Here is a 27527-nt window from a genome sequence, read left to right on the forward strand (position 1 = left end):
ACCAAAATGGTTTACATAAAATGTCAGCGTTGGAGTAAAGATTATCCTGTAAGTCTGTGTGGGTGCAGCTCACAAACAACAAACTGATAAGATTGATATCTTTCACTAAATATCTCAATTACTGGAATTAACAGCAATATGAAGAGCATCTTTAAAATTATAATTTTATTACACGTGTGTGGTAAGTGTTTACGTTTAACATTAATATTTTCACATTGTTGCCAGAAAAAGTGTCTCTGTTATTAAGGCTCCTTTAATTTAATACCACTTAAATACAGCTGTTATGTTTATATAATGCATAAATTATGTGACGTATGGTCATTGCATAGACATAAGGTGTACATTTTTATTAGTAATACTGTACACTATAAACCAATAATCAATACAGAATCAAAAGTAAGCGGTTTTCTCTCTCTCACACACACACTTTTACATACAAGCTAAGTCATAATATAATTACATAAGTTACCATTGAAGTGCACTTGGTCATTTTAACATAAACTAAAATGCATACTGACTGAATCATTGATGTATTAATGCATTGAGACATTTTATTATTCCTGGACTTTATTTAAGAATACATCATTTGGAAATAAAGTTTTGTAAAAGCACACATGTCTGCTTACAAAACTGGGGTGTACAAAATTTCTAAAAAGAAATTGTATATTTTGTAGCAGTTTTTTTTAACTTATTTATAGTCTTTAGTGGTTAAACAATATTTTGCGCTGTTTACAGTGTTAGTATACATTAATAATGATTAACAACATAAAGGCTACTTACTATAGCTTAAGAGTTTGGTTTAGGGTCATCTGCTTCTAATTAAGCATAATTTACTGTTATCAGTAAGTTGGCTATGTGTAACGTGTTACAAAGACATAAAAATAAAGAGAAATGATCCTTGTGTTTTTCACTAGATTTAATCCATTTTATATTTTAGTTTTTGAGGGAGATACCACTGTTTACAGCAAAGCTAAAAATGATCAAAGATACAAATTTAGATCTAAACAGAAATACAACATTTAGGTTTAACCGTATGCACATTTTTGTTTCATTTTAAACATGCATCACAATTTGTTCAAGGAAGACCATAAACAACAGTGAATATGATATAATAAATGTAAGGCATTCTGTTAGTTTAGTTAATGTTTACTAGACAATAACAAATTGTTTCATGATTGGCAAATTATAATGTGATATCACTATTATTGTAAATGTTTAAACACAAAATCTGCTATGCGTACAATAGTATAATTAACCTACTTTTTAAACTTTTTTGTACATGAGAAATTTAAATTCTTAAACAAAACAAAAGCAAACAGTGGTTCTCAAATTGTGGCCCCAGTTTTATGACTTTTTATAAAATAATAATACATTCTTTGTCATTAAATGTTAGAAAAAATAGGCTAACTAACCAACAGTACATTGTATCATTAATGTTTTGTTTAATACAAATATCAAATTTTGAAATGTTTATGTCATAAATTTTCTTTCGAGTGGCACCATATACCAAAAGAGTACATCTTTTGAAAATTACGTTTTTTTCAAGCAAATTTCGGCATTTTTAACATCTTTAAGATATGAAGAATAACACATTCTGCAGTAAATACATTATTAGATGATTGCATATGATGTTTTTATTATTATTATTATTATTATTATTATTATTAAACAAAAGCACCGACATACAAAATTCTCATTGGGGAACAAAATATACATACGTACATACAATATAAATGTTGTCAATGTACAGAAATAATTTCCTGATAAAGGAACAGCCATTGCATATGATGTTGTGATGGTGGGAAATGCAGGTCGCGAGTTCGAGCGACGTCACTGCCAGGAAGCGAGTGCACTGCAAGTCTGAGAATGCAAGTGCAACCTTGTTTTTTTTTTTTTTGCAAGTGCAACCACTGCAGCTAGACTGTAATTGTGTTTTTTTTTTTTTTTTGGATGTGTCGAATCAGGCAGATCAGCAGCACAATTAAAACTTTTCACTTTAAATGCTACCACATTTGCCATTTGCTTTATATACAGTTAAAGTGTCTGCTACATGAATATAATAACAATCAGACAAATGGTCAGTTGTTCTCTTCAGACCAAATTATAAGACAAGATTCAATCATCTCAAATCTGTATATCATTACTAGTAATCGCTGTGTATTATTGTTTGTGTTCAGCAGGTGTGTTTGGTTATGAAGATGAAGTGAAGTCAGTGTCAGTGTATGAGGGAGATTGTGTTACTCTACACACTGGTGCTGTAATGCCATGGAACCACAATGTTGATATAAGGTGGAACTTCAAAAATGGTTTTAGCTTGGTTTATAGATATCATCCACCTAAGATTATTGTAAATAACACCACATATTCAGATTTTGCTATTGAGACATTCAAAGACAGACTGCATATATCAGAAAGGACTGGAGATCTCACAATCAGGAACATCAGAATCAAACACACTGGACTGTATGAAGCAAAGATATTCGGGTCAGATATCAAGAGATTCAGTGTTGTTGTCAAAGGTGAGCATTTTTTAAACAAATAAGTTTTGATTTTAAACCTGAATTGAAAAATTAAAGTGCAAACATCATATTAGTAGTTATGTGTGTGACAAAACAATCTCCTCACCCTGCATCACTGCTGTCCCTTTGATAGGAAGGTGCTGGTCATGAGACAAATGAAGGATGCTAAATTACACATTTGTAATGTGATGTGTAACCTAAACTAACCAGAGGACATAAAAAGTTCAGTTATGACAGATATATATGTGGTTCGTCAACCCTGTCTCACGAAATTTCGTTATATAGTCACGTATTTTAATTTCCGCCTTTTTTCGTGATCGTAAAACGAATTCCTGTTTTCGTGTCACTGTCACGTATTGGTTACTCAACTGTTTTGTCCTATTTTCTTACCATTGTCGCTTCGGTTTAGGGTTAGATTTACATAAAATGATATCCTTACCCAAACCCAACTCTAACCCTAACGCCAGGCGAGATATAAAAAAAATAAATCGGAATAGTATAAAATTGGTTTATACTATTCTGATTTTTTTTTTTTTTTTAAATGCAAGCACCAAATCTAACCCTAAACCGAAGCGACAATGGTGTAAAAATAGGAAAAAGCAGTTGAGTAACCAATCCGTGATAATCACACGAAAACAGGAATTCGTTATACGATCACAAAAAAATGCGGAAATTTGTGATAATATCACGAAAAATAATTTAAAAAAATACGTGACTATATCACGGAACTTTGTGAGACTGGGTAGGGTTCGTCCACCATAACTATCCATAAAATGAAACTGACATTGTGATATTTTGTTTTTCTGTGATATAAGAAATACTGGATGATTACTTCATTATTTGATTATACCACAGGGCTGTTGAATGTTTTTTTCTGATTGGTTGAGAAATGTTTCTTGGGTATGCATTATAGTTCAATAAACACCCCTGACCTGTCAAATGTCTTAAAATAACCACCAGAAGCAATGTCTGTGGTAATCGTGATATAAGCAGAATAATTGACTCCGGTCCTTTAAATAATTTGAAAATAATGCACACCCACATTGTTACTCCCTTGGGTGTGCATAATTTTTTTTAATAAATTAACGACCCATCATCAAATATTCCTTACTTAATGTTATCATAATAAATGTTAAAGGTGCAGTGTGTAAATTTTAGCGGCATATAGTGGTGAGGTTGTGAATTGCAACCAACGGCTCAGTCCACTGCTCACCCCTCGCTTTTGAAACACATAGAAGCTACTGTAGCCACCACCGGAAAAACAGGTCATAGTCGGAGACAACTTAGTAAAAAAACGTAAGCGCTTCTGTAGAAACATGGCGGCACAAAATGGCGTCTTCCATGTTAGGGGACCCTCTGTGTATGTAGATAAAACGTCTTACACATAACGGTTCATTATGAAAGGTCTTTATACACCCCTGATCATATAGTTTTGTATATTATTTTGCATTTCTTTCAAGAGATGCTTCTAAAAATTATACACTGCACCTTTAACGTGGCTTTTATTGTAACTATGACAAAACTGACTGTAACTTTAGATTATAGTGCAACTGTACAAATATAATATCTGTTTTTTTTTTGTAGAGTCTCCTCATGTAATTAATGCTGAAACAAGCAATGTGAACTCAGTGTCAGTGATGGAGGGTGAATCTGTTACTCTACAAACTGATGTACATATACAGAAAGGTGATCTGATCATATGGAGGTTTGGATCTGATGGTGATCTCATAGCTCGAGGTGATATGGAGGACGAAATGGGGAACTATCGAAATTACAAGGATTTAGAGGATTTAGAGTATAACGAGGATTATGATTATAAAGACACTAGAATCTCATATATAGATTCTGATTGGAGATTCAGAGACAGACTGAAGCTGAGCGATCAGACTGGAAATCTCATCATCAGTGATATCACAACTGAAAACACTGGACTATATGAGCTAAAGATCAGCAGCAACAGCAGAGAGATCTTATACAAGACATTCAGTGTTACTGTCAGGGGTGAGTATCTCAAATCTCTCATATATGACAGGTGCACTGTAATACTTATAAATACATTTAATATGAATATGTGATGATAATAAATGTTTCAATTTGTAAATCCAAGTCAGTGATGGTTAAACTAATGCTGATCTGGACTTAAATGATTTAAATGATGTTTTGATTATAATTAAAGTGTAATGTAGAATGATATAATGAAAATCATTAACAATGACCGCAGAAAATAAATAAAAATACATTTTACCGTCTCTCTTTGTCAGGTCAATGGTTTTCAGGTGCGTATCTAGGAATTATAACTGGAATAGGTGTTTCTCTTCTTCTGTTTGTTCCTCCTGCTGGTGTTGCTTTGATGGTCTACTTTTACTGCAAGATCTCGAAAGTAAAGAGACAAACGGGTAAGTTTTACGACTACTGATATTGTTGAGAACTAATATCTGTATTGTTATGTGGTAAAAAAGATTTAGTTTTTGTCATGCCCAATAGTACGAAGGAGGATTAGGGCCAAGATAAAATAAAAAAATAAAACTTCTTAAGATTGTCAAGAAAATATAATGCAAGATTAAACTAGTCGTTTTTTGAGAAATAGGTCAAAATAAATAAAATTGCAGGAATCAAGTCAGAATATTTCAGAATAAAGTCAAACTCATGAGAATAAAGTTGTGAGGTTTTGAGAATAAAGTGAAAATAACGAGATTGAACTCATAGCAATACGAAATTAAAGACAAAATATTTTGAGAACTCTTATTGCAAATCTCCTTATTTTCACTTTATATCTCTCAAAACCAAAAAGCACTGTAAGACATATCTTAAAATACATTGGTGCCATTGGTTTTTAGTATGGCATGTTTGTTAAAACTAGTTATATTTCCTAATTAAACTCAGGCCTAGTCTTGGGTTAAACTAATCCCTGTTCGCGAAACCACCCCGGTGAAAAAAACTAAGCATTTGGGGTTTTACCAATTAAAGTATTTTTTAAGTTGATCCAACTTTTACTTTGTACATTGTAGGTATTTTTTATTATAATGACTTTAATCTAAAGATGTTTTCCTCTGCACTGTCAAAAGTAAAAAAGTAAAAAGTTTAATCAACAAAAAAAATTACTTAAATTGGTAATAACCAACACATTTGTTTTTCAACTCAATTTTTCCATCTACAATGAACTTTTAAGTTGAATTTTCATTTTTATGTGTTACCAATTGAAGTTTTTTTTAAAGTTCCAACTTAATCTAACTTTTTACTTTTTACAGTGTATTAATCACTAGGCCTGTTTCATTGTGTACTTTTTGATCGGTGATATGTTTTCATTTAAACCTGGCTTGATTAAAGAGAAGGTGGAGTGATACATTAAACATAATTAGTAGGGCTGTCAAAAGATTAATCGCGATTAATCGCATACAAAATAAAAGTTTGTTTTTGTATAATATATGTGTGTGCACTGTGTGTATTTATTTTGGATATATAAATTCCCCAACAGGCATGTACGTATTTAAGAAACATTTACATTTACATTTATATATATATATATATATATATATATATATATATATATATATATATATTTAGATTTTGATATATTTAATTTTATATATTAATTAAAAATATATACATAAATAACATGTTTGGTAAATTTCTAAATTGTATGTGCGTGTTTATACATACACAATAATTACACACAATACACACCCAAATTATTATCCAAACACAAACTTTTATTTTGTATACGATTAATCACGATTAATCATTTAACAGCCCTAATAATTAGTGTTTGAAAGTTTGAAAGAAATAAAATGTTATTTGTTATGAATATAATATTTGTTTTTCTCTTAAATGTCTTGCCTTGACAGTTAAAAAGAAGACAGTGATGGAGGGAGATTCAGTCACCCTATACACTGATCTTACTAAACTAAAGACCGATGATGTGATCAAGTGGAGATTTAGAGATCAAGAGATCGTAGCTGAAATCAATAGAAAGGACCACACGTTCTCTACATATGATGGAGATGATGGAAGATTCAAAAATAGACTGAATCTGAAATATCAGACTGGAGATCTCACCATCACAAACATAAGAACAGATCATTCAGGATTTTATGAACTGAAGATCATCAGTAGTAAAGGAACATCATGGTCTCAGTTCAGTGTTACAGTCACAGATACATAACCCAATTAAGTCTAATGCTATCATGTTTTTGTTAATATTCGAGCCTCTGCACAACATCACAACATTTAATATACAATGACAAACAAAGTAAGAATGTCTGCTTCCGGGAAGAGTTTTTTGATTCATTTTTTTCTTTTTATTCTGTGTAAATGTATTTTATTTTTGTTAATCATTTTTTTTGTAAATGTTCTGTTTTTGATCAGATCTGAATATAAAAATGTAAATTCAGAGCTATTATGTACAGATTCAAAAATACTTGACAGACTAACTATATTTATCTAATTTTTAAAATGAGATGATTATTTCTTGTAAGTTTTGTGTTTAAGGCAACTCTTTAGCATGAGATACTAAAATATACTACCCATTTCATTAACAATTTTTATTGATATAACAACAAAATACATATGCAATATGTCAAAATACAATAAGGTACCACTTCAGCATCTAGAATAAAAATGAACAATACAACAACACATGGGAGGAAAGAAGTAAGGAATAACACAAATGCAAAACTTAGACACCTTTAAATGCCTTCCCGAAACAATAGTTAAATGTCATTAAAAGAACAAGTGCACAGAAGTTTCTGGCTCTTTTAAACAAAAGCCACGAGCCTCTATTTCAAAAGGAAATGGTTTATGTAAAATCTCAGCGTCGGGTTAAACATATAATGAAAGTAGGCTATGTGTGGGTGCAGCTCACAGACAACAATCTGATAAGATTTACATGTAAATACAATCTTCAATACTGGAATAAAAAACTAGCAATATAAAGAACCTGTTTACAATCAGTATTTTATTACACGTGTGTATGTGCTTACATTTTACTGTAAAACTTTCACATTGTTACCAGAAACAGTGTATGTGTCTGTTATTATGGTTGCTTACCGTAATTATTTTGTGGACACGACACTCAGACAACTTGCATGCTTTCTGAAAAATAAAAGACAGGTACGCATTATTTTAGAGTCATTAATATCTTCTCCAAATGACTGTTGCCTTCCGATAAATCGAAACCAAACATAAATTATGATTACTCATAATTTTAATGTTCCAGAGATATCTGAAATAAAGGTAAACACATCTTGGTATTTTTATTGGTAAATGTCCACTATAAAGAGTTAAAACGAATGTGTTTAACTAAAGCAGACTGTTTTTAATTTTTGGATACAAAGGAACCTGACGATTTATGGATGTGTTCTCTGTAAACCTGAGGGAATATGGGGGGGTTGCTACATCCTGTATTCTCTCTGTATGTCAGTCCAAGAATGTGCTCAATTATTCACAAAGATTTATTCCAGTTTATTTGGAGAAATACAACTAAATATGTAAAAAGACGAAAATTATCAGATGCACATGCTAACCCCGCTGACAGGTATACTATAAGTCTGAAACAAAAATAATTGCTTTATCAAACCATACTTTTTTTTAAACATAGACGTGTTCTTGGATTATAAGGTATTACATAAAAAAACACAATGCGGAGAAAAAAAATTGTGTTTAAAAGCGTCAAAGCACTGTGAAAATGTGATAGTACTACATTTAAAATCACATGATAGCAAAAAAGTTTAACCCAGCATACTTCTCAAAAATGTAATTGGGCATATAAAACCATATAGAATCTTCCTGAGCCAAGCAATGTTTTTTTCCAACTATTTTTATACTATAGTTATATCAAGAGAATGTAACAATTTTACAAATCAGAAAATGTTATTATTTATTATGCAAAAGTAATTGTGAAATGGATTTTGTTTTTGACAAAGTATGGTAAGATTGTAAAAGGTATTACCTACTCAATAAGGTAAAGAAGATTCATTTTAAGGTAATGCATCGATATAATTCATGTAATGTTTTTATTAATTATCTAATATATTGGATAACTCTCTGGTATGTTCATTTTGTAATCTCAAAACTATTATTCATTTATTTTGTAATTGTATTTTTTAGATAGACTTTTTGAAACAGACTTCTATGATTTTGATACATTTTACAAAATAGTTGCAATAGATGAATTTATGATTCTTGATCTATTTATTTATTTATTTTGGATCGTAATACTGGTTAAAAGTGATAAAAAATACTCCGTAGAAATTGCAGCTGGGTTGCCGGTAATTTACCGTAGATTTAAATTTATGTTACTTACTGGCAACATTTTGTTCAAAGTTAAATGAACATTAAACATTTACAAGTCTTTGTCTTTACAGAGTAAAACTAAAAAAACAGCATCAAGCAAAACATTCTGGGAAACAAAATCTGAAGCAAAAAACAGAAAAAGGTTGATGATGATTTCTGGTTCCCAGAATGCTTTGCATGAGGCTGTTATTGTTTAGTTTTATTCTGTAAAGATAAAGACTTGTTAATATTTAAAATTTATTTAACTTTGAACAAACTCTTGCCAGTAAATAACATAATTTTAAATCTACGGTAAATTACCGGCAACCCAGCTGCAATTATATTGTAATTTCTACGGATTTTTTTTACAGTCTACTTGCATAAAGCTAAAATTATATCTATTTGGATAAAAACATATCGTATAGTGTTTTTTTTAAACATAGATTATATAACGTGTATATTTTCTATATTGCATGTATTCTGTGTAAGTTTGTGTTAATTTTTTTAATAATTTATTTATGTATATTGAATTAGAATGATCTGTTACATTTTCCCATTTTTCATTTGATAAAAACAAAAATAGACTTTGATTCAACAAATCTTGAAAGAAGAGGGATTTCGACTGCTGTGGTTGTTTTTGGGACGTTTAGTAATGTTGAGTTACATTAGTTTGTTTTATAGCACATAGACTGTTGGTCATGTACAGTACGCTCATATAATGCATTGAGTTTAGCTTTTGTGGTAGCATTCGCTGTAAGTCAATGGTTTTAGTTTTATTCATATAACTACAATATACAAAGTCAATGAGGGAATAAAAATTATCATTTTTCAAGATACAAAAAAAGTTATACCACTCCAGAAGGCTAAGCATTTGTATACACAATTAAACAAAATCATAACTTCTAACAAAAAACAAGAACAACACATAAGCAAGGAATAAAGATAAAATTTAAGACATAATGTAAAAAAGTCATAAAACAATTTGAAAAAATATAACACAAACGCTTCTAAATCAATAAGATAAATGGACATTAAACACTATTAAGTCTTTCTCTTTACCTAAAAATGCATAAAATATCACTTAATTAAAAAAATTACTCTCCAAAAGCAGTTGCATGCAATGCATGCTGGGAAATTCTTTTTCCAGAACCCAGACTCAAACTAATTGTGTTAACGCAATTAAAAATAAATCAATAAATTATAATAATGTCGTGGATTTTTTCAGGAGAATCAGAGACGGTTGAGATGCAAAATTCTCTTCAAAGTACTTTATTAAAGAATTGTGTCAGACAGCTTGAAACACAATACTGGTCATATGGTGTATACACCTGCATTGGTAAAATGATGATGACAATGACCCCGTTCAGAGTTTTTCAGTATATTATATAGTGGTCCAGTAGCCCTGCCTTTCTTTCACTCTGTACTGTCCCAATGCCCAGCAGACTCCTACCTTCAGGCCCCTTAGCTCCTTCTCATAACTCATGACAACTTGGTGATGCTGTGGCTTTATCTCTATAACATTCCAAGCTGGTACATAAATCCTTCCATGGGTGGTAAAACTCAGTGTCTTTGTTCTCTAACACATCATACAACTATTTGCTATCCTTACCATGGACACCCTTATCTCCTCCAGGCCCAGCTGTGGAACAACACATTCATATGCAAGCAACAGAGAGACAACTTAAAACTTAATTCATGTAGACCATGAAACACATTAAAGCATACCATATAAAACACTTAAAATTTCTCTACCATAGTACACATTCATTTTGTGTTAGACTAATTAAATATATACACTCTAAAAAAAAAATCCGTAAAAAAACGGATAATGTCCTGGCAGAAAATTACCAGCACCTTTTCCGTTATTTCACAGACTTTTCTGTTTATTCAAAAACTGAACATTCTGTAGATTTACAAAATAATGTCCGTAGATTTACAGAACATTGTCCGTAACCTTTAGGAACACTTCAATCTGCCTATGAAACGCAACAATGGTGACAATCAACAACAAAGCTTCATGCCGCAATGCATGCTGGGTACCAGGACAGAAAACTTTCTTAACATTTACTCTCACCATTGTTGAGATTTGTATCCAAAGTGTTGATATCTCTGAAGCAAAAACCACAGCTGACATATTTGCAGCCATCTTATTCAAGTGTGTTTTTAGATCAACTTGGAGTGTCACTCTTATACATTTTAGTTCTTTAATCTTATTTTATCATTTCATATTTGAATGTTAGGCAGCATAACATAAAAACAACTAAGCTTATATAACATCATAGACACTTCCCCTAACTCAAGCATCAAACAAGTTGTAATTGCTACAAGCAAAAACACTGTTGCAATGTTAAAAGAGTAGAGTCAGTTTGGAAGGTCAAGGGACAAAAGCCTAACTAAAGGGAACATTAATCACCATAGTGGTGACTTCAAATGAATCTAAAACAAACACAAACTGTAGATTTAATGTGATAAATGTTGTGGTAAATATCCATTTGACTTACACGTCACATCAGAAAGAAGATTTGTCTACTAAATCACATGTTTCGATGCTGGAATAGTTGAGCATTTGTATCTTGTTCTGACAGCATTTGTTTAGAAGTTAAACATCATCCATGTTTAGAAAAGAACTATGCAAGCAAGTTGTAATTTTAGGTTTCAAACAGAGATGGTGATAGAGAGGCAAAAGTGAAAGATTGCAGCAGTTGTTGCACCCATAATGCAACATGTTATTAAAAAAACGGATAAATGCCTGTATAACATAAATACGGAAAATTCCTTCATATTTACACAGTACTTTGTCCGTTTTTTTTACGGATTTTTTTTAGAGTGTATATGTATTGCTCTTAATGAGGTATTTTTAATTCATTGAACACAATTTTAATGTGTCATCTCTAAGAAGGGCTTGAATCATTTTTTTGAGTGATAGTGTAAAGTCAAAGGGTGAGAGGGTCTTACATGAGTTTACCATTAGAATCCAGCTGTGCATCTACCACATAATATCAAAGGTCACAGGGGGTCTTAGTATAATGAATAGCCTAGGGTCAAATAGGTCATGGGAAAGAGACAATGGTCTGGTTCTTTACATTACAAAGCCTGGACAGAAACATATTGTATGAAGCATGGAGGGTGGACCAAACCCTATATATTTACCAGCCACTGCTCAGAGAGTTACAATAAGTGCTTTATGTCCTAACGTTACTTGTAAATTGACTCTTTTTAAAGGTTGTGGGTAGCTGTTTCTGTCATGTCCTTTAATTTATTACCCCCTCGTGCACTTTCTAGACTTTTGTATGTCTTACTGTACTTACTCTATCATCCAGCTGCATAGAATTTGATAATATTATCATTTCTTGGGATGATTTGGAAATGCACGTCTGCTTTTGCAGTGTAGTTGCAGCGATCCCCAGCATTCATCAAGATTTGTGTGAAAGTAAAATTAACCTTTCACTCATCAGAAGCTGCTCTGAATGGTTGCATGATGGCTGCTGACATTGTGAATTATTGACAAACTTTTGGAGACTTGCATGAAACTGAATGTGCATTTAAAAAAAACTATTAAAACATTAGATTTGTACCTTTAGCTTATTTGGTTGAGCATTAAGTTAGCTGCACAAGGGTCTCGGGGTTTGATTCCCAGTGAACACACATCAGACTAACCTTGCAGGCTCTTCCCTGGACCATTTGGATCTGAGAGGACTCACCAGGATGGCCTCGGCTTTTTATTTTTCTGGATAATAAAAGTCTATCTCTTGAAATCAAAACCTAAGTCTGAAGATTGTTTCAGTTGAGGAAAAGGGAAACCACAACAACACCAAAGTTTGAAATTCATTAAAAGGAGTTTCATAAGCAAAATCATGCCAGCTGTAAATGTCTTGTCAAAACGGAAAAGTTACATGGCAGGAAAAGAACAAGTGCACAGTTTCCGCCTCTTGCAAACAAAAGCCACCAGCCTACTCACGACAAACATTATACTCTGGGTTGATGCGGCTCACAGACAACAAACTGATATGATTTGCACTTATATCTTTCACTGAAATAATTTCTTACTGGAATCAACAGCATTATGAAGAACATCTTTAAAATCATTATTTTCTTACACGTTTGCGGTAAGTGTTTACATTAAGCATTACTTTTACATTGTTACCAGAAACAGTTTATGTATCTGTTATTGAGGTTGATTTAATGTTATACCACGTATGTAAAGGACAGTTTCTGTTACTGCATCAATTATGTGATGTATGTGTTTTATTTTGTGGACGGTATGGGCAAGACATTTGGATAGGACTGTCGAAGTTCGGTATAAATATTAAATAAATCATTTTTTATTTTATAATAATCAATCGTTTTTATTTATTTAAATGTTAATGATAAAGTTAAACAAAAAGTAATAATTTTCACTTCGCACTTTTAATTGGAACACAAATACATCACTTCCGGTAACAGGTCACATGCGGTGTAGTCCATAGATTTTTTTTATTACACAAATGCAAGAATTATACAAAGATTTATAAATAAATATATGAGAATGGGTCTCAACATCAAAAATGTTAAAAGTTTTAAATTGACAGACCCTGGCGTGTGCACTGTTGTGTTTAGCACAAAAAAATTGAAAAAAGTTATACTAGATTCATATACTCAAACTTGTAAAATATTTTGGTAATCCTTTTATTCTCTCTAGATTTGCTTCACTTCTTATTTGATGGAAAGAATGATAAAGTTTAATTGTATTTATATAAAAAAACTTGTTTCGTTCCATTTATACTATTAGGTTGATTATAAGTTACAAATAGAAAAAATGTGCTATAATTTGACTTAAAAATTTATTTTACGTTAGTGTTTTCTGTTGACCTGAGGTACCAAACAGATTACAAGCATGCAAAAAATAAATTGTGGTCAGAATAACCTTTATTACTGGGTTCATCACATGTGCAGTCAATAAGTAAAAAAACTTTCAAAATTCTCAATTTATCTTATGTTAATTAAAAAAAGTCATGAAATATCAGAATAAAAAACTTGAACAGGGTCTAGGGGTCCCAAACTGAACATTGGGGTCCAGTAGTACATTGTTCACACTCAAAGCACATATGACATCTCGAACCAACATGTTTTTTTAAATTTCAAACAGACAAACACTCTGTGTATCATCAGATATGATGAGGATTTAAACATTTTACCGCACTCATCACATTTTAATGGCTTTTTTCCAAAGTGAGAGTCCTGAAACTACATTTCCATGTGAAACTCTTCCCACACCGTTTACACGTAAATGGTTTCTCTCCAGTGTGAACCCTCATGTGGACTGTAAGACTCCAGTGTGAGTTCCCATGTGATTCTTCAAAGCGTCTTCACGCTAAGGTTTCTCTGTGGTGTGAATTCTCATGTGTATATTACGGCTACTAGAGCATCTGAAAAATTTTCCACATTGATGACACTCAAAAGGTTTTACTCCGGTGTGAATTTTTTTGTGTATCTTAAGTGTATTTTTGTCCCGAAAACTCTTTCCACACTGACTGCAAGTGTGAGTTATCATGTGTGTCTTAAGCTGACCACCGGTGATAAAGCTCTTTCCACACAGATGACAGGTGAACGCTCTCTCTCCAGTGTGAATTCTCATGTGTGTATTACGGCTACTATAACCGCTGAACGTTTTTCCACATTGATGACATTCGAAAGGTTTCTCTCCGGTGTGAACTCTCATGTGTTCCTTAAGGTGACCAGCGGTGGTAAAGCTCTTTCCACACTGCTGGCATGTGAACGGTTTCTCTCCAGTGTGAGTTCTCATGTGTGTATTACGGCTATTAGAGGATCTGAAAAACTTTCCACATTGATGACATTCAAAAGGTTTTTCTCCGGTGTGAATTTTCATGTGTTTATTAACACCACCTTGCTGGGCAAAACTTTTGTCACACTGACTGCATTTGAACGGTTTTTCTCCAGTGTGAACACTCATGTGTCTGTTAAGGTTACTATAGCAGTCGAAAAACTTTCCACATTGCTGACATTTAAATGTTTTCTCTCCAGTGTGAATTTTCATGTGTCTATCAAGACTTGATTTGTGGATGAATCTTTTGTCACATTGACTGCATTTGATTGGTTTCTCTCCGGTGTGAATTGTCATGTGTGTATTAAGGTCACTTCCAGTGGTAAAACTCTTCGTACACTCACTGCATTTGTAAGGTTTATCTTCAGTGTGAATTCTCATGTGACTATCAACACCTGATTGTTGGGTGAAACTTTTGTCACACTGACTGCATTTGAACGGTTTCTCTCCGGTGTGAATTCTCATATGTATTCTAAGGTTACTACTAAAGGTAAAACTCTTTCCACACTGCTGGCATGTGAACGGTTTCTCTCCAGTGTGAATTCTCATGTGTGTATTGAGAGCACTATTACATTTGAAGAACTTCCCACATTGATGACATTCGAAAGGTTTCTCTCCGGTGTGAATACTCATGTGTTTATCAACACCTGATTGTTGGGTGAAACTTTTGTCACACTGACTGCATTTGAACGGTTTCTCTCCGGTGTGAGTTCTCATGTGCGTTGTTAAACCTGAATGTTGGGCAAAACTCTTACCACAATGATGACACGAGTAAGGTTTCTCTCCAGTGTGAATTCTCATGTGTTTAATGAAGGCACCGGAACATCCGAAGAACTTTCCACATTGTCGACATTCAAAAGGTTTCTCTCCGGTGTGAACCCTCATGTGTCTATCAACACCTGATTGTTGGGCGAAACGTTTGTCACACTGACTGCATTTGAATGGTTTCTCTTCTGTGAGAATTCTCATGTTTGTATTAAGGTTACTTCTAGTGGTAAAACTCTTCTCATTCTCACTGCATTTGAACGGTTTCTCTCCAGTGTGAATTCTCATGTGGTAGTCCATGGTTGATTTATGGGCAAAACTCTTCCCACACTGTTTACATGTGAATGGTTTCTCTCCAGTGTGAATTCTCATGTGCGTTTTAACACATGCTTTTTGGGTGAAACGTTTGTCACACTGACTGCATTTGAATGGTTTCTCTCCAGTGTGAATTCTCATGTGTATCTTGAGGTTATTTTCAATGGCAAAACTCTTACCACACTGATGACACGAGTAAGGTTTCTCTCCAGTGTGAATTCTCATGTGTTTAATGAAGGCACCGGAACATCCGAAGAACTTTCCACATTGTCGACATTCAAAAGGTTTCTCTCCGGTGTGAACCCTCATGTGTCTATCAACACCTGATTGTTGGGCGAAACGTTTGTCACACTGACTGCATTTGAATGGTTTCTCTTCTGTGAGAATTCTCATGTTTGTATTAAGGTTACTTCTAGTGGTAAAACTCTTCTCATTCTCACTGCATTTGAACGGTTTCTCTCCAGTGTGAATTCTCATGTGGTAGTCCATGGTTGATTTATGGGCAAAACTCTTCCCACACTGTTTACATGTGAATGGTTTCTCTCCAGTGTGAATTCTCATGTGCGTTTTAACACATGCTTTTTGGGTGAAACGTTTGTCACACTGACTGCATTTGAATGGTTTCTCTCCAGTGTGAATTCTCATGTGTATCTTGAGGTTATTTTCAATGGCAAAACTCTTACCACACTGATGACATGTGTAAGGTTTCTCTCCAGTGTGAATTCTCATGTGTTTATTAAGGTAACTTCCAATGGCAAAACTCTTTCCACACTGCTGGCATTTGTACGGTTTTTCTCCAGTGTGAATTCTCATGTGTTCCTTAAGGGCACTATAACATGTGAAAAACTTTCCACATTGATGACATTCAAAAGGTTTTTCTCCGGTGTGAACTCTCATGTGTCTTTTAAGGTTACTTTCAATGGCAAAACTCTTTCCACACTGCTGGCATTTGTGCGGCTTTTCTCCAGTGTGAGTTCTTGTGTGTATATCGAGGGCACTATAACATGTGAAAAACTTTTCACATGTATGACATTTAAATGGTTTCTTTCCAGTGTGAATTCTCATATGTGCGTTAAAGAGTGCTTTGATTCTGAAGCTCTTTCCACACAGATGAGTCCTCATGTGATCTGCAGGGCCTCCAACTTTTCTGAAACTCTTTTTACACATTTTGTCTCTCCTTCTCAGAGATCCTTTCTGTCGAACATGACATTTTGTTTTTACATTCTGATGTTTCCCATCCGCTTCATTCACTTCAGCTTGACTGTCCTTATTCACTTCCATCATATCTAAAATGAAAACAGAAAACTATCAGGTCAGGAGTGATAAAACATTATGTAGTAAAGCAGTGCAGCAAGGTCACAAGTTAATTTCCAGGTAACACAGTCAAGTCCTTAATTTCATTATATAGTCACATTTTTTAAAATTCTTTTTTTGTGAAATTATCATGAATTTCCGTGTTTTTTCGTGATCGTATAACAAATTCTGGTTTTTGTGTGATTATCACTTATTGGTTACTCAACTGTTTTGTCCTATTTTCTTACCATTGTCGCTTCGGTTTATGGTTAGATTTACATAAAATGACATCCCTACCCAAACCCAACCCTAACACCAGGCGACATATAAAAAAATAAATCAGAAAAAAAATAGTATAAACCAATGTATAAAGTGACATTTTAATGCAAGCACCAAATCTAACCCTAAACCGAAGCGACAATGGTTTAAAAATAGGAAAAAGCAGTTGAGTAACCAATACGTGATAATCACACAAAAACTAAAATTCATTATACGATCACGAAAAACCGCGGAAATTCATGATAATATCACGAAAAAAGAATTTAAAAAATCTGTGACTATATCACGAAACCTTCTGAGACTGGGTAGCAGCCAGACATAATGACGCACTTCAAAAGAAAAACATATCCTTATGAACCCTGCTCATTGTGAGCTACAGTCCTGCAGATTTTCGCTCCAAACACAGTTGAAGCAGCCAATCAAGGTGTTCATTGTTGCTTGATAATTACAGACCGGTGTGTTGGAGCTGTGTTGAAACTAAAGTCTGCAGGACTGTAGCTCGCCAGGTGCAGAGTTGGAGATGCCCGCTGTAACATTTATTTATTTATTTATATTCATCAGTACTAATTCTTATGTGCACTGATTTGGTAGATAAATCCCTTTAAAATTATATATTTCATGAAAATAATTATATGCAGCATTGTAGCTTTTAGCTCAAAATAAAGACATTTAACGTTAAACTAACCTAAAAAATAACGTTAGGGGAACGTTAAACTAACCTAAAAAATAAAGTTCTATTTCTGTAAAGAAAACTTTCCTGGCTAACCAAAAACAAACCTTGGAAAACAACGTTATAGGAATGTTTTTAGAACCAAAAATTGTTGCCTGGCAGGACTTTTAGTTATAATAACGTGTCTTAAAAGTCTCTTTTCCTTATTTTAGACCCCTTAAGGGAAGTAATTTAAAATTTGTTAGCTGTTAAGCATAAACAATAAAATTGACATTAATGAATAAAAAGAATTAGAATAAACAGCACATGCACTTTTTGTACACTCAAACTGGCCAACCTTAAAACTTGAAAAACACTAAACGATCAACATTTTGAGGCATCATGGAGAAACAAACTCAGACATGTTTGTGCTAAAAACCCTTTCTAATGGTGAATTTAGGGCGTGATAAAGAGGCCGTTTCTCGATCTGAAGGCTGCAGCCTCCTGAGGTAGATGTATGTCTTATTTCAGAATATTAACAATGCATTTAAAGTTGATTATTATCCCTAGTTACTCGTAAAATGTTTTGTTATATGTTTATGACTTGCTAATGTAATGCTCAGTTAACTTAAATAAACCAAAACAACGTCTTGATGACGTATGCAGCCTGCATATTGCGACCTCCTGAGGCTGCAGCCTTCCGATTAAGAAACGGCCAAAAGTAACTTATTTCCTTGCCTTTTTTCGGAACCAGTATTGTTGCACCGTCACTCTCTCCGTTGCCACCACGATTTTCCGCAATGGCTAATATTTTCCTCTCTTTTGTGTGAAAATTTCCGCTCCAAATCCACCAAGTAAACAGACTGTGTTTAGGTTTGCCGCCTTGTTATACGTCACGTGAGTGACAGCGGAACGCAGCAAATAAGAAGGAGAGAAGAGAGAAACGATCGGGTCTGATTGGTGAATGAATAGGGTTTGGTTTTACACTGTGTGAGCAAGTTTGAATGATATAGCGTCTTGGATTGTAATGTAAATACATGAACACGGCATCTCAATACAGGGAAATACTGTATATGCGAATCTCTGTCATTTAGAAGAAGTATTGAATTTATGTATGAATCGAGGTCGTGATTCTTTCCTCTCTCTTTTTTCGATTAATTGTGCAGCCCTAGGTAGTATAATAATCTCGTTTTAATTTAATTTTACCTCAGATTTCTCAAAGCAATTTTCAGTTTTTCTGATTTAACTAACTGTTACAGACACTTAATCCACCGAATTAAAGCTTTATTAACGTTATTCCTCAACCATTAAAAATAACGATTGAAAAATAGACACCAACCTTTTTGTTCCTCTGTATCTTCATTCTCCATTCTGCATGGTTGTGGATCTCTCATCTTCTAAAACTTCTCTTTTACCAGCACCAACACGATTTCAGTTGTCTCACATGGAGTGATTGATTTCTCTGTGTGTTTGACTCCAGTATTTATTGGTGGAATGTTGTAGGAGGAGCTTAACTGAAGGTCTCAATCCCTTTTACTCTATGGGTGTGAACTAGAGATGAAAAAGAGGCATTAAAACACTTAGGGGTGGTTTCCCACGGATTAGCTTAAAGGGATAGTTCACCCAAAAATGACATGTTATAGACATGTATCAATTTTGTTGTTCTGATGAACACAAAGGAAGATATTTTGAGACATGTTTGTAGCCAAACCATTCATGGACCCCATTGACTTCTGTAGTAGGAAAAAATAATACTATGGAAGTAAATGGGGTCCACGAACGATTTGGTTAAAAACATTTCTTGAAACTGTCCCTTAATGTCAGTAAAACATTCCTACTAGAGGAATCTGTTTCAGGATTGAATTAGTCCAATTCTTTGGTTTATATTTATTTTAAAACTCGTGTTTTTATGTCATTCAACCTGTGGCTGTAGTCCAAACCAGCCGTTCTCTGTAGTTCTTGAAAAGCAATTTCTCTTAAAGATAATATATCAATTGGCATTGAACTTTAAGCTTTATAATTTTGCAGGTATTATTTATACTTTAACAGCAATATTACACACTAACTAAAGTTTGAAAAATGGGATCACAAATGTTTCAAAACCACTGCAGAAACTCACAATTTTAGTGAATTAAAGTTGTTAAGAGAATCTTAACATATGAAAATTATTAGAAATACACCAAAAAATAATGACAATGTTTTATCAAACAAATCTAAAGTGTTTAACCAAGTTGAAATGTTTTTCTAGTCAGTTTTTAGGAAATGTTCATATATAAATGATATTTCTGAGCAATTAAACTACTTGGGGACTCTCTAACCTCTAAAACGTAAGAGTTAACTAACTTATCACACAGCTAAATCTTGTGTTTTAAAATGACATTTTCGTGTCTCAGCCTCTTCAAAACACAAACATTTGCTTTGTGAGTAAATTGACATGACATAAGAAATCCCCACAATGAATTGGGTGTAAATGGGTACAATCATTCTTGAATAATGAGGTTTATCAACAGCTCTATTAACACTGATGTGACTGAAACAAAAACATTTCATGAAGACTGACAGCTCTGTTAACAGCTCCATTAACACCAGGGGCGTTGCACAAGATCTCGGGCCCTATGCATAGGCAGTCCTGATGGGCCCCCATGCCCCACCCCATAATATATTCCAGACTTTTCAAGGGCCCTCTCTTTCTTTGGGGCCCTGGTAATCAGTACTGGTTTTACCCCCAGTTCGACGCCCCTGATTAACACTATTGGAAGGTTTTTAAATCTTTTAAGAAAAGTATAAAAAAGCAGATTGCAATCTCAGCAAACATTAACTTTGTACATTTATGGTCTCCACCCTCCTTAATACAGACCTATCATCTGAAGATCAATTTGATGGAGAAAAACTTACAAAATGTGTATTTATATAAAAAAACAATCTTTAGGTCTGTATCAGGATCTGAGCTCTCATTAGTTTAGAGTAAATTCAGATCCTGCAGTAATGTAGCACATGACTTGCACCCAACACTGCACAACAACCCCTAACACCAGGGTTCTAACCTGGGCCGGATCTGGCAGACTGGACAATTTCTCTGTAGGCTTTTTGGGCCGATCTCATAACATTTTGTCTGACCAGCCCATAACTGCCCATTTCTTTCTTTGCTTAATTCATTGATGGCGCTGCAAGGCGCGGTGGCGGTGTAATGTATTTTTCAAAAAGATGTTTTTTTTTTGCCGGACAGACCGGCCGAGACATCTAATCAGAAGCCCACTGGTTCTTTTTTATTTGACAATTGGCTAGCCCAATTACATCTTTCACATAAGTACAAGCTGATGAGGCTGTAATATAATAACTAGGTTACCATTGAAGTGCACGAAGTCAGTTTTATATAAACTAAAATAAATACTGAGTGCACCATTGATGTATATTAAGGCATTTGGTCATTTTATTATTCCTGGACTTTACTGATATATTTAACTACTAACTGTATAAAAGTAACATATCTGTCAGACAAATGGTCAGGTGTTCTCAACAGAATGGTCAAATTGGGTTCATAAAAGAGGATACAGATCTCAGATCTGTGTACTAACATTACCAGCAGTCTCATAGATTAAATCTCTGAATTATTGTCTCTGTTTGTGTCTGCAGGAGTGTTTGGTTATGAAGATTATGTACCTGTAGAGTCAGTGACAGTGTATGAGGGTGAATCTGTTACTCTACACACTTATACTGTAATAACAAGTGAAATGAGAGAGATACGTTGGAATTTTAAAACAAAAGACTATTTTCTCGCTTCAACATTTAAAATGTTTTCAGAAAGTGTTCATAGTAGTTTCAAAGACAGACTGCAGATATTAAATAGGACTGGAGATCTCACCATCAAGAACATGAGGGTCAAACACACTGGACTCTATGAAGCAGAGATCAGAGTCTTTGGGAGGATTTACAAGAGATTCAATGTTATTGTCAAAGGTGAGCATTTTTTAAACAATTAAAAGATTTTGAAGTTGAGATGTTTTTGAGTTTAATCTGAATTGAAGAAATAAAGTGCAAACATCATAGTAGTTACAAATGTGTGTTACGAAACAATCTCACCATGCATCATTGCTATCCCTTCTCCTCAATGATCGCTCCTTTGCCAGAAAGGATGCTCAGTGACACATTTGTAACATGATGTGTAACCTAAACTAACCTGAGAACATAAAAAGTTCAGTTGTGTCAGATATATTAGCTATGGTCAATCCACCATAGGCCAGGGCACAATATTGGGGGGAAACTGACATTGTAATATTTGTTTTTCTGCGATATGGGAAATACTGGATGACTTCACCTGTCATTGTTTTATAAATGAAATCTCTGTTTCTTGTAGAGTCTCCTCGTGTTATTAAATCTGCAAGTGATGTGACAGTATCGGTTACTGAGGGTGAATCTGTTACTCTACAAACTGATGTACAAATACAGAAAGATGATCTGATACTGTGGAGGTTTGGACCTGATGGTGTTCTCATAGCTAAAGGTGATATGGTGGACAATAGGATCTCATATATAGATGCTGATGGGAGATTCAGAGACAGACTGATGCTGGACGAACAGACTGGAAAGCTCACCATTACAAACATCACAAATAAAGACATTGGAGAATATCAGCTAAAGATCAGCAGCAACGGCAGGGAGATCTTTTACAAGACATACAGTGTTTCTTTCAGGAGTGAGTATCTCAAATCTCTAATAGTAAAAATGACAAGTGCACTTTAATACTTATGTCTCTCTCTGTCATAACGTTATCATTTTAGGTCAGTGGATTTTAAGTCCGTTATTAGGTGTTGTAGGTGTTGGTGTTTCTCTTTTCCTGTTAATTCCCGCCGCTGGTGTTGCTTTGATGGTCCACTATTGCTGCAAGATCTCTAAAGTAAAGAGACAAATGGGTAAGTATTACTACAACTCATAAAGTAACTGGAAAATTAATATCTGTATTGTTACTGTATGTTGTATAAAGGTTTAAGATGTTTAGTTTTCAGTTTTTAGGTCACATTGTTTGGGGTTTCGACGTATTTGTTCACTGTTTAGCTGTTATTGAACATTTATTTCTTTTTTTGTTTAATTATAGTTACAACAGAATTAATTAAATTACTTTGATGAAGGTCATATTGTCATGCATTAGAGAGAGCCAGTGTGCAATTGGCTGGGGGATAGGGGGATTATCCCCCCTCTGGTCTTTATAGACCATTTTGCAAGATCTAAACAACACTGGTCCAAAAACCATACTGAAAAATCCAGCTAAGACCAGCATAAGCTGGTGAGCTGGTTTTAGCTGGTCTACCAGCTTGGTTTTAGCTGGTATTGCTGGTGTAGCAAGCTGGTCTAGCTTTGTTTTGGTCACTTATAAGGCTGGTCTAGCTGTGTTTTGGTCACTTTTTAGGCTGGTCTAGCTGTGTTTTGGTCACTTTTTAAGCTGGTCTGGCTGTGTTTTGGTCACTTTTTAAGCTGGTCTGGCTGTGTTTTGGTCACTTTTTAAGCTGGTCTGGCTGTGTTTTTCTCACTTTTTAAGCTGGTCTGGCTGTGTTTTGGTCACTTTTAAGCTGGCCTAGCTGTGTTTCGGTCACTTTTAAGCTGGCCTAGCTGTGTTTTGCTCACTTTTTAAGCTGGTCTGGCTGTGTTTTTCTCACTTTTTAAGCTGGTCTGGCTGTGTTTTGGTCACTTTTAAGATGGCCTAGCTGTGTTTCGGTCACTTTTAAGCTGGCCTAGCTGTGTTTTGCTCACTTTTTAAGCTGGTCTGGCTGTGTTTTGGTCACTTTTTAAGCTGGTCTAGCTGTGTTTGGGTCACTTTTAAGCTGGCCTAGCTGTGTTTTGCTCACTTTTTAAGCTGGTCTGGCTGTGTTTTTCTCACTTTTTAAGCTGGTCTGGCTGTGTTTTGGTCACTTTTTAAGCTGGTCTGGCTGTGTTTTGGTCACTTTTTAAGCTGGTCTGGCTGTGTTTTTCTCACTTTTTAAGCTGGTCTGGCTGTGTTTTGGTCACTTTTTAAGCTGGTCTGGCTGTGTTTTTCTCACTTTTTAAGCTGGTCTGGCTGTGTTTTGGTCACTTTTAAGCTGGCCTAGCTGTGTTTCGGTCACTTTTAAGCTGGCCTAGCTGTGTTTTGCTCACTTTTTAAGCTGGTCTGGCTGTGTTTTTCTCACTTTTTAAGCTGGTCTGGCTGTGTTTTGGTCACTTTTAAGCTGGCCTAGCTGTGTTTCGGTCACTTTTAAGCTGGCCTAGCTGTGTTTTGCTCACTTTTTAAGCTGGTCTGGCTGTGTTTTGGTCACTTTTTAAGCTGGTCTAGCTGTGTTTGGGTCACTTTTAAGCTGGCCTAGCTGTGTTTTGCTCACTTTTTAAGCTGGTCTGGCTGTGTTTTTCTCACTTTTTAAGCTGGTCTGGCTGTGTTTTGGTCACTTTTTAAGCTGGTCTGGCTGTGTTTTGGTCACTTTTTAAGCTGGTCTAGCTGTGTTTCGGTCACTTTTAAGCTGGCCTAGCTGTGTTTTGCTCACTTTTTAAGCTGGTCTGGCTGTGTTTTGGTCACTTTTTAAGCTGGTCTAGCTGTGTTTCGGTCACTTTTAAGCTGGTCTAGCTGTGTTTTGCTCACTTTTTAAGCTGGTCTGGCTGTGTTTTTCTCACTTTTTAAGCTGGTCTGGCTGTGTTTTGGTCACTTTTTAAGCTGGTCTGGCTGTGTTTTGGTCACTTTTTAAGCTGGTCTAGCTGTGTTTTGGACACTTTTTAAGCTGGCCTAACTGTGTTTTGGTCACTTTTTAAGCTGGTCTGGCTGTGTTTTGGTCACTTGTTGGGCTGGTTTAGCTTTGTTGTGGTCACTTTTTTGGGCTGGTCTAGCTGTGTTTTGGTCACTTTTTAAGGTCAACCTTTGTTTTGGTCACTTTTTAGGCTGGTCTAGCTGTGTTTTGGTCACTTTTTAAGCTGGTCTGGCTGTGTTTTGGTCACTTGTTGGGCTGGTTTAGCTTTGTTGTGGTCACGTTTTTGGGCTGGTCTAGCTGTGTTTTGGTCACTTTTTAAGCTGGTCTAGCTGTGTTTCTGTCACTTTTAAGCGGGTCTAGCTGTGTTTCGGTCACTTTTAAGCTGGTCTAGCTGTGTTTCGGTCTCTTTTTAAGCTAGTCTAGCTGTGTTGTGGTTTCTTTTTAAGCTGGTCTAGCTGTGTTTTGGTCACTTTTTAAGCTGGTCTAGCTGTGTTGTGGTCTCTTTTTAAGCTGGTCTAGCTGTGTTTTGGTCACCTTTTAAGCTGGTCTATCTGTGTTTTGGTCACCTTTTAAGCTGGTCTAGCTGTGTTTTGGTCACTTTTTAAGCTGGTCTAGCTGTGTTTTGGTCACCTTTTAAGCTGGTCTAGCTGTGTTTTGGTCACCTTTTAAGCTGGTCTAGCTGTGTTTTCGATCACTTTTTAAGCTGGTCTAGCTGTGTTTCGGTCACTTTTTAAGCTGGTCTAGCTATGTTTTGGTCACTTTTTAAGATGGTTTTGCTGGACTGGAAGACCAGCTGAGCCACCAGCTTGACCAGCTTTGCTATGCTGGGAAGACCAGCTTAAACAGGCTACTGCTACCTTAAACCAGCTAAAACCCGCTACCAGCTTACGCTGGTCTTTGCTGGATTTTCAGTAGGGAACACTTCCTGTTTCAGTTATTTCAGATAGAAAGAAAACATCTTAAAGATGTTTGATTAACTTTTTGATTCAGTTCTATATGTTCTGTTGGTTGTATTTTATCCCAATGTTTATGTAGTGTTAAAAAACTAAAACAGGAAGTGCTTCTGGACCAGTGATGTTAATCTTGCAAAATGGTCTAAATCTCTCTCTGATTAATTATTTTTTATCCCCGGTGTATTTTATTTCAACAGTTACAAGAAAAAGTCTCATACCCTGAATAATTAATATAAGCCTGTGGTTCATAATTTATTTTCATAAATAAAGATATTTAAAAATATATTTTCGGCACCCTAGAGAGAGCCATGGTAAATTATTACAGGCCTGTGTTCCTGCCATTCCTCCATGAACCACTAGGCCTGTTAAGATAACTACAACTACATGTACTTTTTGATTGGCAATATGTTTTAATTTAAAAGAGGGTGGCATAAAATGGTATATATAAACATTATATGTTTTTCTCTTCAATGTGCTGTTGTGACATTTAAAGAAAAGACAGTGATGGAGGGAGATTCAGTCACCCTATACACTTATCTTACTAAACTAAAGAGCGATGATGTGATCAAGTGGAGATTCAGAGATCAAGAGATCATAGCTGAAATCAATAGAAAGAAAAACAAGATTTCTACATACGATGGAGATGATGGAAGATTTAGAAACAGACTGAGAATAAACAACCGGACTGGAGATCTCACCATCACAAACATCACAACCGATCACTCAGGACTTTATGAACTGAAGATCATCAGTTGTAAACGAGCATCATGGTCTCAGTTCAGTGTTAATGTCACAGGTATGTAGACTAAGTCTAATGCTATCACATTCCATATTTGACACAGTAATGTGACTTCGGTTGATTTGATAAGAACAAATGCATGAAACCATTTATGTAAAAAATGTCTAAATGCATGTTGATGGTAATTAGTTAACATTAGTTTTGTCAGTTTTAATCTCCAGATCAACTCACAACTTTCTCTCTTTAATTTCTGTGTTTCAGCATGGGTGAGAGGACATGAACCGTTGGCCGATGTGATGTCTCTGTTGAGTGGAGATTCTGTAAATTATTAGTTGGCGACTGATGATCATCTAATAGATCCTCAATAGCATAATTGGTATATATTTAAAAAATGGCTGGGTTATTTTTGACCCATGTGGTGCAAATATTGGACAAAACACAGCACTATATTTAAATTAAACTAACTGCTGGATTATTATAACCCATGGTTGCATAACAACGACCCAACATTGGGACATTTTTAACCCAGGATTGAGTAATTTTTACCCGTGTTTTGTACAATATTTATATGGCATGGGTCAAAAATAACCAAAGCCATTTTTTACCAAGCCAATTACTTTACAGTCATTTACAGGTGTGGAAAATATTTGTTTGCAGACTTTTGACTCCATTTAGACTGGATCTGCATGAAGCACTGGCATTATACAATGGGCAACATTTTATTTTTCCAAGATGTCGTAACATTGCAGTTGCAGATACCTGTATTTAAATTCCTGAAAGATGATATTTCTTGGGTTAAAATGTGTCATTTTCTATACATATTAACTTAATATTACAGGGGTTTTAATTATAGTAACTTTTCATGTTGTGTTAGCTAACATTTGCCTTGCGCTGCGTCCCAAACCGCCTACTTCCATACTATATAATAGGCAAAAAGTACGAGAAGTAGTGCTTTTCGCCTACTATATAGTATGGAAGTATGCGGTTTGCGACGCAGTGTTGATAGTAGTTTAGCCATTATAATGTTTCAGTCTGTGTGACACGTTTTATTCTGTAAGTTTATTTTATTCTTGTTAATAATTTTCTTTTGTAAATGTTGTGTATAAATCTGTTCCCAGAGCAAATCTGAAGTGACTCATACAAAAAGTGCCTTATAGTAAAGAAAGAACAACCAAACTGATATTTCTGCTTTGAATTTTTGTCTTTATATTATTTTTAAA

The 27527-nt window shown here is 34.6% G+C and overlaps 2 protein-coding genes across 2 annotated transcripts; one reads left to right on the forward strand and one right to left on the reverse strand.

Moving 5' to 3' along the window:
- Positions 1–27527, forward strand: LOC135748192 (uncharacterized). The gene is made up of 14 exons (XM_073813633.1): positions 1–181; positions 2178–2519; positions 4104–4520; positions 4781–4915; positions 6365–6678; positions 14332–14403; positions 14500–14559; positions 16600–16659; positions 19392–19455; positions 21545–21868; positions 22266–22604; positions 22690–22821; positions 26062–26364; positions 26569–27527. The coding sequence occupies exons 1-14, from the start codon at positions 139–141 to the stop codon at positions 26637–26639; spliced, it is 2676 nt and encodes an 891-aa protein (XP_073669734.1). The 5' UTR covers positions 1–138; the 3' UTR covers positions 26640–27527.
- LOC135721142 (uncharacterized) lies at positions 13990–19446 on the reverse strand. Its single transcript, XM_065243309.2, has 2 exons — positions 19251–19446; positions 13990–16976 (listed from the first exon to the last, which is right to left on the reverse strand). Exons 1-2 carry the CDS (start codon positions 19303–19305, stop codon positions 14140–14142), a joined length of 2892 nt encoding a protein of 963 aa, XP_065099381.1. The 5' UTR covers positions 19306–19446; the 3' UTR covers positions 13990–14139.

This window comes from Paramisgurnus dabryanus, chromosome 24, assembly GCF_030506205.2.
Source record: "Paramisgurnus dabryanus chromosome 24, PD_genome_1.1, whole genome shotgun sequence".
Taxonomy (NCBI): domain Eukaryota; kingdom Metazoa; phylum Chordata; class Actinopteri; order Cypriniformes; family Cobitidae; genus Paramisgurnus; species Paramisgurnus dabryanus.